At 38.0% G+C, this 15,559-nt stretch overlaps 1 protein-coding gene across 1 annotated transcript in view; it reads left to right on the forward strand.

Moving 5' to 3' along the window:
• The window catches only part of PATJ (PATJ crumbs cell polarity complex component), a 342,671-nt gene that overhangs the window by 223,153 nt on the left and 103,959 nt on the right, over positions 1-15,559 (forward strand). Inside the window, exon 29 of the mRNA XM_080656343.1 lies at positions 6,129-6,220. Coding sequence (XP_080512469.1) covers positions 6,129-6,220 — 92 coding nt within the window. The remainder of the gene's footprint in view (positions 1-6,128; positions 6,221-15,559) is intronic.

A 15,559-nucleotide genomic window follows, 5' to 3' on the forward strand; every position in this document is an offset into this window, starting at 1 on the left:
TAGAGCAGTGGTTCTCAACCTTTCTAATGCCGCGACCCTTTAATACAGTTCCTCATGTTGTGGTGACCCCAACCATAAAATTATTTTCGTTGCTACTTCATAACTGTAATTTTGCTACTGTTAATGAATCATAATGTAAATATCTGTGTTTTCCGATGGTCTTAGGCTCTACAGCAGTGGTTCTCAACGTGTGGGTCGCCTAAGACCATCGGAAAACATAGATATTTACATCGCGATTCATTAACAGTAGCAAAATTACAGTTATGAAGTAGCAACGAAATAATTTTATGGTTGGGGGTAACCACAACATGAGGAACTGTATTAAAGGGTCGCGGCATTAGAAAGGTTGAGAACCACTGATCTAGAGGGTTTACCTCAAATCAGTGTGGCTTTGTTTTTGTTTTTGTTGTCTTGTTTTACTACTGTGAAAAATTAGGATATATGTTTACCCATGAGGAGAAATGTCTCACCCATTAGACTATGACCTAAGTTTGACAGATAAGGTGTTTCTCATGTGGGGCTATTGTCTTCAGTATCTAGAGGTGCTAGAATTTGCTCCTGAATGACATTTCAGAGAGTCTTGATTGCCCCAGTCAATATTCAGCCTGGAGGGTCCTGACAATGCAAACTTGTGTGGCCCACCGTTATGGATAGTATTTGTGATAGGAAGATTTGAAGGACCATCCCTTGTAAAGAGAAGTGATTGTGCACTGGCCAAGATCCCCCGTCTGGTCTGATTGTCTCACTGAGTGCAATGAATCACATAAAATACACTTTCCATCATCATGGCTTGATGAATATGAGAGGAAGATACAATTTATCATCTAAACTAGTGTTACCGAACTAAAGGGGGTTTGTTCACCTGTGTACATCAAAGACCAATCAAATGCTAACAGAAGTTTGCTGCCAATAAAGTAAAGGTTTGATGTTAAGGGAATGGCACCAAACCTGGAGTCGCAGGTGAGCTCGTGTTCAAAGACAGAGCTCCCCGAAGGCTTCTAGGGGATGGGTTAAATAGGGGGACATTGTTAGTCATGGTGACTAATGGAGTTAGGGTCACAGTGAGGCTTGGTGCTAGGGTAGGGGGTAGTTGATCAGTGCATCTTGTCCTGAAATCAGCCAGGGTGTCACTGTCTGGTTTCCCAAGGGTGTGGTCAGTGGGGCCTTTTGCTTTTCTGGGCCTGGAGCTTAAACACCACTGAGGCCTAGATGTTATCTCTAGTTTGACTGAAACCCTATCTCTGGGGTCAATAGACGTGAGGCTTTGTTCTTAAGGTTTTTGATGCTGACCAGAACCTCATTGTCCTGAGGGCTTAATGACTGAGGTAGTGGATGTGCAAGGGAAAGGGAGATGGTGCATCAGGGTGCTAGGTGAGGCCAGTTTGAATGAAAAGGAAAGAAAGGAGAAAAGGTTGTATTGAAGAAATGAAGTTTCTATGCCATTACACTAGGTTGCTTTTGAGAGGGAGTGCTATTAATTATTGGAACAACGTGTATAAACTGGGCTATTCCAGAAAAATTAGGATATATGTTTACCCTTGAATGGAAGAGTTCTTGATCTCAGATTTTAAGAAAATAAATTATTTGAGTAGAAAGGGAATACCAAATCAGAACTAAGGATAGTTTTTCTCACCATTATGAGATAATATTAAAGATAAGTCTATCTCTGAATAGTTTATTATTATTTCCATACATCACGGAGTCACCTTTGAAAGGAGAGACTTGGGAAAGACACCTAGTTTTTTCTACTTCTCAGATTACTGAAATAAATAGAAAGTAATGTTATTCCCATTTCTAGGTAATATGATCACTCATATTCTTTTAAAGGATGTGAGCAGTATTTACCCCCAAATAAAATATCATATTAAGTGTATTAAGTATATTAAAAGTGTATTAAGTATATATCCTTGTTCAGGGTGCAGTTCATTTGCAAAAGAGAAAGGTGCTGTCTTATTGGGACTCCATAGTGCATTTGGGACTTTAAAAGCCTCACAGTCAACAATCAGGCATTTCCCCTCTGCATGGTGGTAAAGTACTTGATTCTGAACGCTTTGTGTCTTGAAAATTTCAGTTCTAAGATGCTAGATGACTAAGTATCCTCCTGTTCCTGCTCAGAGATTGATTATTTAGGAGACATATTTATAAAGATGACCTCTCCAAATCATCTGATTTTTATGGGTACCATACACATGATATGACATCTAAGCATGCCTGAGGATTATCGGCTTTTAAACTAGTAGCTACATCACCTTGGGCAAATTCCTCAAGCTCTTGGAGTTCCAGTTTCCTCATCTGGTGAAAGTACATAGCATCCCAGTTGTTGTGAACTTTAAATGAGACATTGTGCATGAAGATTGTAGCATAGTGTTTAGCACAACGCTCAGTAAACAGTAGCCATTATTAGTTAGAATTAACCTGAAAGACTTCTGAGGGGTGTAGAATGCTTCTTATTCTTCTTCTTTTTTTGCCTGTGCTAAACTTAGAAGATGACCTACATCTGTTGTTTAAAGAATAATGCCCTTGAAAACAGCCACTTCTCAGAAATAGTCTCAAGTTAATTATGCACAAAATGCATCATTTGGAGTGTGTTTCCTTTAGTGATGAAGAAATATAAAAACTGCTTTTGTAGTTGGAAGCTATATACTTTTTATTTAAATAGTGAAATTGTTTTATATTGAATAAGATCTAAGGAAAAATGAGATATTCCTCTCAGAGCTGCTAAGTGTCATTTCTGAGGCCAGAAAAAGGGCTTTGTCTTAGACTTTTTAAATCCAGAGATATGCTTTTTTTTTTTTTCATTTAATTCAGTTAAATCAGGTTTCACTCTGCCCCAAGTTTCTTGTTCTGTTCCCAGTCTTCCCCTGAAGAGCCTTTAAGCCTTGGCAGAAAGCAGTTGCCTTAGCAGTAAGCACGGCAGTCATTGGCCCTGGACAAAAACACCAAAAGCAAGCAAGATGCTTTCCCCTCCTACTGCCACAGCCTCTGCACATTCAGGAACTACCCAGAAAGACATAACTTCAGATTTTCTTTTACGTAAATTAAAATTAACAACCTGCTCTCTTCATTTGGGCTGTAATGCTTTCCTCTTAAAATAATACTACTATGTATCCTGGTCTATCAAAATGGAGGACCACAGCTAAAAAGCAGGCATATCCATAAATGTGAAACAGCTCAAGTCTTTATATACTTTATACTTTAAAAACTTTATAAGCTTTAGCTCAGTCACTTTGAAGGCTAGAGGCCATCTCAGAGAAAGTGTACCAGCAGTTGATTAATGGAAGTGCCACTTCCGATCATGGCTGTGTGACCACGTCTTCATTGAGCACCACTGTATGCAAGCTATGTGTGACAAGCTGGGGAATACCAAGAAGAGGACACTGGTTCCTGTCCTCAAGGAGTTTAGCTTAGTTCAATAAAATGTTGTATGCCTTGTAAGGTTGGAGGGGCAGGAAACGGGAGTCAGAGACCAAGGCATGTTAAAAGAGGAAGTTTATTCCGCACTAACAAGCAAGATAGAAAAACCAGGATTAGAGGAGAAGGAGGAGGAGAAGGACCCGCCGGGCTGTCTCGCAGACTGGGGAATGCAGCAGCATGTGCAGAGGTGAACACACCTTTTGAGGGGAGGAACGGGAAGGGGTGGGGCCCAGGGCACTCAGCTCACGCTGATTGGTGGTTCAATGTCTTGGGGATGTCCCGGCGGCAGACGCGGGTTACATCATACTCCGCCCACCAGTTGGGGGAAGGGAGGATCTATCATACCTGACTAATGCTGACCACCCAACAAGATTGACTTTACCAGGTCGGGTAGGGTGTAAGTGCAATAAGAAAAATTATTATAAACCTGGTGCCATAAACTCAAAGCCTGGAGGGTTTGATAGATCAAGGTTTAGGAAAGACTTTCTGGAAGCGGAGGCCAGGCACAGTGAAGACATTTGCAAATAATTACAAATGCCAGTCATCGAAGCAAGCAGATTCCATGCATCATCTCATTTTAAAATTGTGATGTAAAGATCCTTATTTGTAGTAAAGATATTGAAAAATATGGTTAGCAAAACAAAAGTGATCATGCTAGACATTCTATTTTGTAACTAGGTTTTGCCCCTTAATACATTTTGGATATTTCCTATGTCACTAAGTATGCTTTTTCACCTTATTCTTAATTACTACCTGCTTTATTTAACCATTTCCCTTTTAACTAAGCTAGGTAAGATGTAAATACAAGAAAAAAATTTAAAAAGGAAACAATTAAGACCATGAAGAAAATATGTAATCTAGAGGGTGGGCACTTTTTTTAAAGAAATTTTATTTTTTTAGAGAAACAAAATTGAGAGGAGACATATGTAATACTTTAAACAATAAAGAATTAAATTAAAAAAAGATTACTATAAATTCTTCAATTTATCTCATTAAATTCTCACAACAGTTTTATGAAGTAGGTGCTTAGATTTCTTTTAAAGAAGAGGAAACTAAGGTGCAGAAAAATGACACTGTGCAGATCACTGGACTTCTGGGATATTGATTATCTTGGTGAAGAATAAACGTTGATAGAATAAGAGACATATTGAAGATGTAGTTCAAGTTTAGTCTTTGCAGCAGCCTTTGATATGAATCCCAGCTACTACTTCAAGGTGATGGATGAGCTTCATTTCAACAGTTAAAAATATTATATTTTGCCTGTCTGGCATGGCTCAAGAGTTGAGCATCAACCTATGAACCAAGAGGTCACAGTTCGATTCCTGGTCGGGGCACATGCCCGGGTTGCAGGCTCAGTCCCCAGTGTGGGGTGTGCAGGAGGCAGCCGATCCATGATTCTCTCTTATCATTGATGTTTCTCTCCCTCTCTCTCTCCCTTCCTCTCTGAAATCAATAAAAATGTATTTTAAATATATATTTTTTTCATTCCATCCTTTGAACTGTTCACTTCCATACCTTCCATACACTTTCTCATTATACCTGTTGTGACAAAAATGATACCTTTTTCAGGTGTGTCTTCATATGCAAAATTTCAGAGCTATCAAGGACAAATTAGATGCTAATTACAAAAAAGCATAAAATCCCTTTTTTCTATCTCTTATATAATAGACTATATATGCATCCCTTTAGTAGTAGAAATTATCAAGTCTCAGATAAACTGGGACAGTATAGTATAGATCATTAATTACTTGTTAAAGACAGGAGGAGAAAAGCCAAAACTGGCCCAACCCATGTGGCTCAGTTGGTTGAGCATGGTCCCGAGCAACGAGAGGTCGAAGGTTTGATTCCCAGTTGGGGCACACGCCTAGGTTGTGGGCTCCACCCCCAGTCGGGGGTGTTCAGGAGGCAGCCGATCGATTTTGATGCTTCTGTCTATCCCTCTCCTTTTGTCTCTCTCTAAAAAAATCAATAAAAACATACTAAAAAAGAAAAAGAAAAGCCTAAACTGAACTATTAGCAATGGGTGAAATAAAAAATTGATTATTGGCTATCAACATAGTTTATCAGTGGGAAAATCTGGAATGAAAAAATTTAGAATGTAAATGTTTTTAGATCATATTTAGGTGAATTCTATCAAGTTAAAAATCCCATCGCATCTTGGATAAAAGCAGTTGGCTTACTGATTGTTTACAGTAAAATGTTTCTGTGCAATTGATCTAAAATTTGATTAAAAATGGAGATATAATATTTACCTCCTCTGGAGTAACAAAATTTATGCTATGTAATAACCTTGACATGTTTATAGCATCGTATTTAATGGGCCTTCCAGAGCGCTGGTGAATACCACAGTTTGGTCTGTTTTCTACATTTTTTAAGAATCTGGAAAAGCTGTAGGTAATGAAATATACATCATAAACTTTTTGCATCTAGCTCAACTACTGCTGTCTTGATATTTAGCAAAAGGGTCAAGGACTGTGTGTTCTATTAACTTCATTCGTAACTGAATTAAGAGATTTTAATAACTGTCTAGAATTAGTGTTTTTGGCACCAAACAATCCTACATGTAGCCACTTAAAAAAGTGAATGGACTTTATTGTTTAATTCCATGTGTGTAGATATATTCTTATATAATGTATAACTGTATACATATATTTTTATACAAAATGTACATCTTGCTTGTTTTACAAGTACACTTTATATTTTGTCCCAAACAGATAAACAATCAGATTCTGTATGGAAGAAGTCACCAGAATGCATCTGCCATTATTAAGACTGCCCCATCCAAGATCAAACTGGTTTTCATCAGGTAAGATAGATATATCATAAAATCTGAGCTCTCGTCAGGAAATGTTATTATCTATGTAAGACTATTTTATGTGTGGTTTGTTTAACAAAATCACTGTATTCTAAAAATACATTTTCCTTTTGTAACTGTCACTGTAAGAAAAGTCTAGTTTGTTTTGTGTATGAGGCTGTCTTGTTATTTGTTTCACATGATAGTATTGGTAGTTGAAACTAGTATTTGTATTTCAATTTTTTAAAATTCTTCCCTTCCTGGATATGACTCCCTCTCTACAAATATAATAGCATCTTCTAGCTTCTCCTCTTTCTGTCATGATCATTTGGTATAGGTGCTGACTCATTAATGTCTACATCAATGAATAGGCAAGAAAACAGAACCCAGGAAACTATAGAAGCTTCATATTAGGAGTGCTGGTGAGAAATCCAGAGTGGAGGGGAGGTGAGCTTTGCTGTCTAGAGTTACATAGTGTTTGGGGCTCTATATGTACCTACATCTTGCCTGCTAGCTGACTGAGCCTTTTTGGCAGAAGTGAATCAGATCTAGGAGTCCTCATTGGTGGTAGCCACCATTGCCTCATCAGCAGTGGAATGAGCTTTGATTCTCTGTTATTGGTCTAAAATGACAGGTAAATCTGAATTATTTTGGGGTGACATAACTAACCCCGTATGTTAACTGTTTCTCTGTTTCTCTTCCTTCTGAGCCTCAGTTATTTGTAAAATGGAAATAATAAAGCATCTGCCTCATTGTGATATTTCAAAAATTTGAAATGTTCAGTAGAGTGTCTAGCATAGAGCAAAGGATGAAAGAATGTTAACTGAAAGAGTATTTTATGATGGTGATTATTCTTCTTCTTCCTTTTCTCTTACCTGTCAGTAAGACCTATCCAATCCAGGGGACTGCTGGGACTAAGGGGTAATTTTATTCCCAGATATGGGCACTACTGTAGGTGATTAAAACATTCCTTCCCACACCATCACTTCAGCCTCAGGGGGTGTTATTGCTTTGCTCCTAAAGAAATCCTACATTGGCAACTTTTTCTCCAACTCACTATCATTTTCTGGCCTTCCAGTTTTTTACTCTTGTTTCCAGAGGGAAAACCTTTCTTCTGTTTGTATGTCTTCGTGTGTTAAGGTGACCTTCTCTGACTTACTCACCTTGATCTACTCTGTTAGTCACAGATCTTCGGTTTGAGTTTCTTTGCCCTTCCTATTGCCAGAGGTTACAAAATTAAACTTAGATGGTGAAAAGATGAACAAACTTGAGGAATGTTCAGCCACTCAGGAGTTTGGAATCATGGGACAATTGGGCAGAACACTTTGTGAAGTGTATGATTGGCTGGCCGTGGTGCTGTACACCTGAGACCAGTACAAAATAATGTTGAAAGTGAACTGTAATTGAAAAATTAAAAAATATTAATTTAGAAAAAAGAGTTTAGGTCCTGGCTGGTGTGGCTCAGTTTGTTGGAGCATCATCCCATACACCAAAAAGTGTAGGCTCAGGGAACATGCCTGGATTTGGGGTTCCATCCCAAATTGGGGTGTGTGCCCATTTGGGGCACGTGTAGGAGGCAGCTGATTGTTGTTTCTCTCTCACATTGATGTTTCACTCTTTTTTTCCCCTCTTCCTCTCTCTAAAAATCAATAAAAAAACAACAAAGTTTAGGATGTCCATTGAGAGAAGTCCATACAAGTAAAGAATTCAAACCACTTAGCCTTAAAAACTTTGCATAAAGTTGTGAGAGGATTACATGAGAAGGCTTACATAGCACTCAGTGGTGACTACACTGAAGTGCTCAACACAGGCTGGAGACTGCTGCAGTGCTAATGTTAATGTTCCTGTTACCTCCTTAGCATTTGTGCCTTTGTTACCCATCCTGGGCCATCCCATTTTAAAGAGAGCAAAAAGGAAATTGACTAGGATCCAAAGGAAATCATTTGATGCAATTAAGTAGTTGAGAAATAGAACCTTCCTCCTTCAAGAAAGAAAGATTAAATGATTTGAAGTTGTTTAGAATACAGAAGAGAAAGCTGAGAATTTTAATAATAGTAATAAAGCCCCATTGACTTAGTGTCTGATGATTTCAATTTTGATTATTCAGAATGGATCAGTATCAAGGAAAGAATTTATTCAGTAAATTAATGGTAAAGCATAATTGAGGATGCTACTGAATATTTATTGACTAGAAGTGATTTTAAGCAATTTAGAAGTATTAATGTACATTCAAAATACATAATCTAATTATGGACGTTTTTTGCATGATCATTAAGTTATAATTCCTAGCACATAATGGGCATTCAGGAAGCTCTATATTTTATAGGGAGAAAAAAGATGTAGTCGTAATTCTGAACAATCTAGCCACTTTTAGACTGTAAAGGAAAATAAGCATAAATTTAATCAAGAGCTATGTATGCACTGCTGACAACTTTTTGTGTGATTCCGTAAATAGCTCTGATAATTTGTGTGCCAACATTTTATTAATTAATACTTCAGTTTTCATGAAGGAAGAAGCTATTCATTTGACTGAAAACTCCTAACTAAAGTGATGAATTCTTTTCTAAAGCAAGATTGAACTATAAGGCTTTATAAGTAATTAAAAAACAACTCCTATATTCACCTAGCTAGGTTTGAAACTGGGTTTAATGCTTGGGCTGTGTGAGCCTGGTCACTTTCCTGATCTGTAAAATCTATAGCAATCTCATGAATTGTCTAATATATTAATATATATGAATTGCCTGGAATATGGGCTCAACAATGTTCACTGCCATAGTGGTGGTGGTGATGATGATGATGGTGGTGGTGATGATGATGATGATGATGACGACGACAATGATGATGATGGTGATGATGATGATGATGATGGCAGAAAAACATGAGAAGAGCAAGAGGAAGGAGGTAAAAGAAAAGAAGTCTTGGAGAAGGAAAGAAGAGGCAAAAGAAGAATCACTCCTTCATATGTACTTTATCTAATTCCAGAATCTTGACTATTTTTTTAAGTGCAGCACATTCACAGTTTAAAAATGCCTTCATTAACATGATAATGTTTAAACACTGAAAGAGATAGCTATGGACATTATATCAAACCATTCCTGGTAAATGTGAGAATAAGAGACATGAGCCAAACCTGCCTAAAACATCTTTTAGTTCTCTGTCAGCTGCTGCTGCTGATCCTCTTCCTCCTCCATCTTCTTTTTCTTTTAATGAGGGCCCGATAGTCTAACAAGGAGAGAACACTGTTTTTTGTTGTTGTTTTTTAGTAGAGCACTGTTTGAGTAATGTATAAAGAGGAATCTAATTAGCATGACTTAATCTTCATGTCAATAAAATATATTAGATTCTATTATCAAGTAGTGTCAAAATTTAAAGCACTCAAGGGAATCAAGAAAATATCATATTGCTCATCAGCTCTGTACATCAGCGATGGAGGCATAATGGCAGATCGATGCCCTATTCTTTTTTTTTTTTAATATATTTTATTGATTTTTTTTTTTTTTTTTACAGAGGAAAGGAGAGGGATAGAGAGTTAGAAACATCGATGAGAGAGAAACAGCAATTCAGCTGCCTCCTGCACACTCCCCAGTGGGGATGTGCCCGCAACCAAGGTACATGCCCTTGACCGGAATCGAACCCGGGACCCTTCAGTCCGCAAGGCCAACGCTATATCCACTGAGGCAAACCTGTTAGGGCATCGGTGCCCTATTCTTGTGTGGTAACCTGTGCATTTCAGATGCTATCCAACATGTATATCATCCTGTCTCCTTCAGGCTGATTGTCCAGTTCATTAATCATGTAGATACATCTTTCAATTTCTGCCTATGTATTAACGCTTTCACTCTATTGTTACAAGAACCTTAATTTTGCCTTTTGGGAACCATTAAATTGGATCAGTTAAATATTGACTTGTTATCAAGTTTCAGGAAGTAAAACTTAAATCATCTTGGCACAACTGATACAATTATACTTATAAACTGCATAACATGTATTGTGTTATATATTATTACTTTAAAAACTGATTTTTATAAGTTGAATTTCTTTAAAGTTAGTGCTGCTATTTGACAATATTTTCTTCCATAGTTGAAATTATTGATTCTCTATGCATTTCCAATAAATAGAAATTTTTGGCTTTTATACCTGGGTAAATTTTTTAAATTTATTGACAATTGTGATAAAATTGGGAGCTGGCCACAAATTTAAGAGTATGATTAATAGTAAAGTAATCACAGAAAACTGTTAAAATATGCTGCAGGCAGCATATTGATTAACTAGGGCCTTTAATATATAGTAATGTACATTTGTGTGATCATGTCCTTATCATATTCTTTTAAGACTCGTATTTATTCTGATACTAATTGATCTATAGTTCACAAAGTGTCTGTGAGTTACTAATGAAAATTAGTAAGTTGCTGCTATGTATATATGATTTACATAATCACTCACACGCATCCTACTTTGTCCCCCACATCTTTAGATTTTAGACAATCCCATAATCATGTAATTGTGCCCTAAACCACATAGAAACCTTGATATACTAAATTTTTCTACTCTGGATCATCCAGAGGTATATTATAATCTGAGTTCTTACTATGCACCTCACATTTAGTTCTGTGAGTTTTCCTACTCAGCATATCCTCTCTACACAAGCACACCAATTTAAGTACAGGAGGAGAGCTCTATTAATACGATGAAGAAGGAATTTCTGTGTTTGGCAATGTAGGGATCCAAGGAGATTAATGATCCTGCCTGCATCTCTTGTCATACGCTCCCCCACTATCAAAAATTAAATGTCATGTATAACAACTCACTCTCCATTACTTAATTACATGTGGAAAACATGTACTGAGTAAAAAACTCCTGGGGCTTAAGGAGGCCAAATAAAACTGAAACCCTTGGATTTAGCACTAGCTGTCAAGTCCTCTTGAGTAAAAGTAGACTCACTGTGGGATCCACCTTACTGTATCAATTAAACATATGTCTTGGTTTTGTAATTAAAAATAGAGTGTGCCCCATCATTCTCTGGCCATATCCCTAAAAGATAACATTGACTTGAAATTAATGTGACTGTAAGAGTCCTATCTGAGAGAAGTCTATCTAAATAAGCAAAGGGAATGAATGCCTGCTTTTAAAATCCTTTTTGTGCTCTGCTCTTGATTCTTTATATCTCGTTTTGATAAATAGGAGAAAAGATGGTAGGCACAATCATGAGTTTTACTTTCATAAAGAAATATTCATGCATTTATGCAACAAGTATTTGCTGAGTGCCTACTTGTGTTGGTGCTGTAGAGTCACTAACACAATCTCTGCCCTGAAGAAGGAGGCAGAGAGTAGACCATCTGGTACCTTAATCAGTGATATAAGTGCTATGATATTATAGGGACATATAGGAGACGAACTTAACCTAGTTTGGGACCCTAAGGGAATGTGTCACAGAGAAAGATATTTAGAAAGTATGTATAAAAACCCACCGGTTTTTAGAATTAGATGTCATACCCAGCATATTTGAATATTTTCTTGTAGGTGAAAAGCAATCCATCTTTAAGAAAGCACCATTAGATGATTACAGCTGTGTATGTTGTTCGTTTTGAATACTGTAAGAAATCATCTTTCTGACTCTCATGGACCATTAAAGAATGCAATGCCCCTTTTCACATGCACAATGAAATACCATTCATGGATATATGATAGGAAGTTTTGAGGAAGAGGCCTGCCATTAGCACTAAACTTTATTAGGAGTTGCAGGGAGAAATGAAGTAGAGATACACGCCCACCATTTCAAGGCTCTTCAGTGTCTCTGTTGGACCGTCTGGTAGACCCATATGAGTCTCTCAAGTGCTCTGAAATCTTGACTCTTGCTTAATTTCTTCAGTACTTGTTTCCTATGCTATTCATATTAAATTGCAATTCTGATTATTTGTTTTATAATAAATAATTTATAAACCTTTCAGTGAAAAAACAAGGTGTAGTTGAAGTGTTTTGTGTTTTGCTCTTTTGTCAGACACTGCAAATTATTTAATTTATTTTTTAGAGAGAGGAAGGGGAGGGGAGAGAGAGAGAGAGAGAGAGAAACATTGATCGATGTGAAAGAGAAACATCGATTGCTTGTCTCTGGTATCCATGCTGACCCACCACCTTTTGGTGTACAGGACAATACTCCAACCAACTGAGCCACACCATCTACATGAATGAATTTAATTCAAACATTTATTGAGTACCTACTGTTTGTCAGATGCTTTATAAAGCCATAGAGTTAAGTTCTCCAAAAACTTCTAAGACATGCAAATAAATAACTATACACCAGGCAAAACAAGCACCAATAGAGAGAACTCTATGATAGGATTACAGAGATTGTATTTTAAGGCTTGGTTGCTAGGAGTGCAATCAAGTGCTTCACAGTTAAGAAGGGAATGATTTAGATGTGTTGAGACCAGGATAAAGCAGAAAAAGGAAACAGGTAAGTAGGAACATTGTTGTCATAGTCCAGGCAACGTGAAAAGTACACGAATTAGGATGGGGACCATAGAAGAAAAGACAGGAAAGGATGAAGTCTTTAGAATGCAATCATTAGACTTGGAGATGTCTTTGGATCTAAGGGTTGATGGCTGAATGTATTAAGAGTAACTGAGGCGGAAACCGGTTTGGCTCAGTGGATAGAGCATTGGCCTGCGGACTGAAGGGTCCCAGGTTCGATTCCGGTCAAGGGCATGTACCTTGGTTGCGGGCACATCCCCAGTGGGAGGTGTGCAGGAGGCAGCTGATTGATTCTCATCGATGTTTCTAGCTCTCTATCCCTCTCCCTTCCTCTCTGTAAAATATCAATAAAATATATTTTTTTAAAAAAAGAGTAACTGAGTACTTAGCACCTGGAAATTTTAGCATCTGAGATTGAACATCATAGAACCATGACATATTAAATGTTAACTATTGTGCCTTAGTGCTCTGACATTTACATTACCTTACAACAATTTTATTAGAAGGTATTATCCCAATTTTATAGATTAAGAAACCAAGATTTTTAAAAGTTGTTTAGTATCTTGCTTACATTACATCTTACTGATAGAACTTAAATAGATAGAACTGTATTTTTGCCTAGGTTGTCTTAAGTCTAGGTATCTTTTCAGAATAGCACATGGTTGCCTTATACTATATACTGTGTAATCATTTCCACTGGTATTATCCAGATACTACCCTCCTGATCTCTGTGTGTTGGGTTCTAAATTTTGAGTTCCTGGGAGCAATAATCTACTGGCACAAACCGAGGCAGGTAGTCTGCCCCCTACATCCACTGAGGGTGAGACAGGGTACCCGGGTTACACAGTGTAGACATGGCTACTATAGCCCATCCAGAAAATCACTGTGAGCTGGGCAAACACCCCAAAGAAATGTCCATTAATGTGGTTAACACTGACAACTAACTGCGTGACTGCAGGCAACATGCTGTCATTTACTCGTTGAAGCAGCTTGGAGAGCACAAAGCATAGTTTTAGTAGTTCTGCTTTTTATCTTTTCCCTGCCTTGCTATGACCACTTCCATTCAACAGACCTTTATAGTACACCTACTCTCTGTTAGTTACAAGCTGGGGATACAAAGAAATCAGATCCCATCTCTTTGTTTAGCAAGGGAGGAAGAACAGCACAAGGAATGTTCATAGAGCACAGCAAGTACAGTGATAAGGACATACACTTACAGGCTTCCTTACCCTGAAAAATTGTTCTCACTGTTATCCCTGATAGAACTCCATTATCTCTCTCCCAGCAGCTATCAAAGACAATAATAAAAACTCCAACAAACAAGTACAATTCCCGATTGTGTCCTGTATGGGGCACTGAGGCCTAAGAAACTTGTTAATTATATTGGAAAGAAAAGTTAATTATAAAGCAAACAGATTTCATTCCTTATGAGAACATAGAATATGAGGTGTCAGGAGGTCCCCAGAATTCATTCAGGTTAACTGCTTGTGTGTTTTTTTAAAAATATGATTTTAGAAAGAGAGGAAAAGAGAGGAGGGAGAGCAAGAGATAGAGAAACAAACATTCAATGGCTGCCTCCAAAGGACACCTATTGGGCTTCAAGCCTGCAACCAGGCATACGCCCTGACCAGAAATAGAACTTGCGGCCTCTTGGTGAATGGGACAATGCTCCACTAAATGAACCCCATAGGGCAGGGGTAGGTTAACTGCTTGTTTAAAGTGTAAATGGCTTATCTCCTTTGGTCTCCCTCCTCCTACTTCTTTCTCTTTAAAAATGCTGCCATCTCAGGTCTACTTGCTTGATCCTGAGGTGTGTGGATGAATACTCACTAGTAAGTGGATTATAAAAAATTTGAACTGTAACTTCTGATAGCAGCTTTCTTCTCTCCATTGAGAGTAATTGTAGGTTTTCTATTCTGTGAGGCTTAAAAAAAATTAATAGTGACTTCAAAGGCTATGAAAGTCATACTGCTTTGGAGGAAACCATTAAATTGCGAAAGGATAACTTGGCTGATTTGAACTAACTTGGTCTAGTTAATTATGATTTCTCAATAAGAATTTATGTACACCCCAGCCAGTATGGCTCAGTGGTTGAGCGTCGACCTATGTCAGGGTTCGATTCCTGGTCAGGGCACATGCCCGGGATGCAGGCTCCATCCCCAGTGTGGGGCATGCAGGAGGAGGCCTATCGATGATTCTCTCTCATCATTGCTGTTTCTGTCTCTCTCCCTCTCCCTTCCTCTAAGACTGGTCAGCAAACTGCGGCTCGCGAGCCACATGCAGCTCTTTGGTCCCTTGAGTGTGGCTCTTCCACAAAATACCACGGCCTGGGCAAGTCTATTTTGAAGAAGTGGTGTTAGAAGAAGTTTAAGTTTAAAAAATTTGGCTCTCAAAAGAAATTTCAATCATTGTACTGTAGATATTTGGCTCTATTGACTAATGAGTTTGCTGACCACTGCTCTAAGAAATCAATTTTAAAAATAATAAAAAATAAAAGAATTTATATGCAGTCATATTTTTAATGCTGTTAACCTTTGAAAGAGATAGAAGAGCCATCTGCTACATTACTGCCAAATATACTCTGCCGCTTGGGCTCTGAATTCGGAGTAGACATGTCTTGTCAGCTTTAGACTCGAAGCTAGAGCTAAGCTTTTTTGTGGTGGTCAATGGAGGAAACTGAATAGGAAAGGCAGTTTCCCTGGGGAAAATGCTGTACATACCCAGTTGTAACTGACTATGTCTGGGTATGAGCAAACTGCTGAGAAATGTATTGTACTCCCTTGGCGGGGGTGGGGGGGGGGTGGGGGGAGGAGGGGGGGGAAGCCATCTCTCAACATAGTAATGCATGCTGAAGGCATCTGTAATGCTGTCAGAAAAAAA

This window comes from Plecotus auritus (genome assembly GCF_963455305.1).
Source record: "Plecotus auritus genome assembly, chromosome: 2".
NCBI classification, from domain to species: Eukaryota; Metazoa; Chordata; class Mammalia; order Chiroptera; family Vespertilionidae; genus Plecotus; species Plecotus auritus.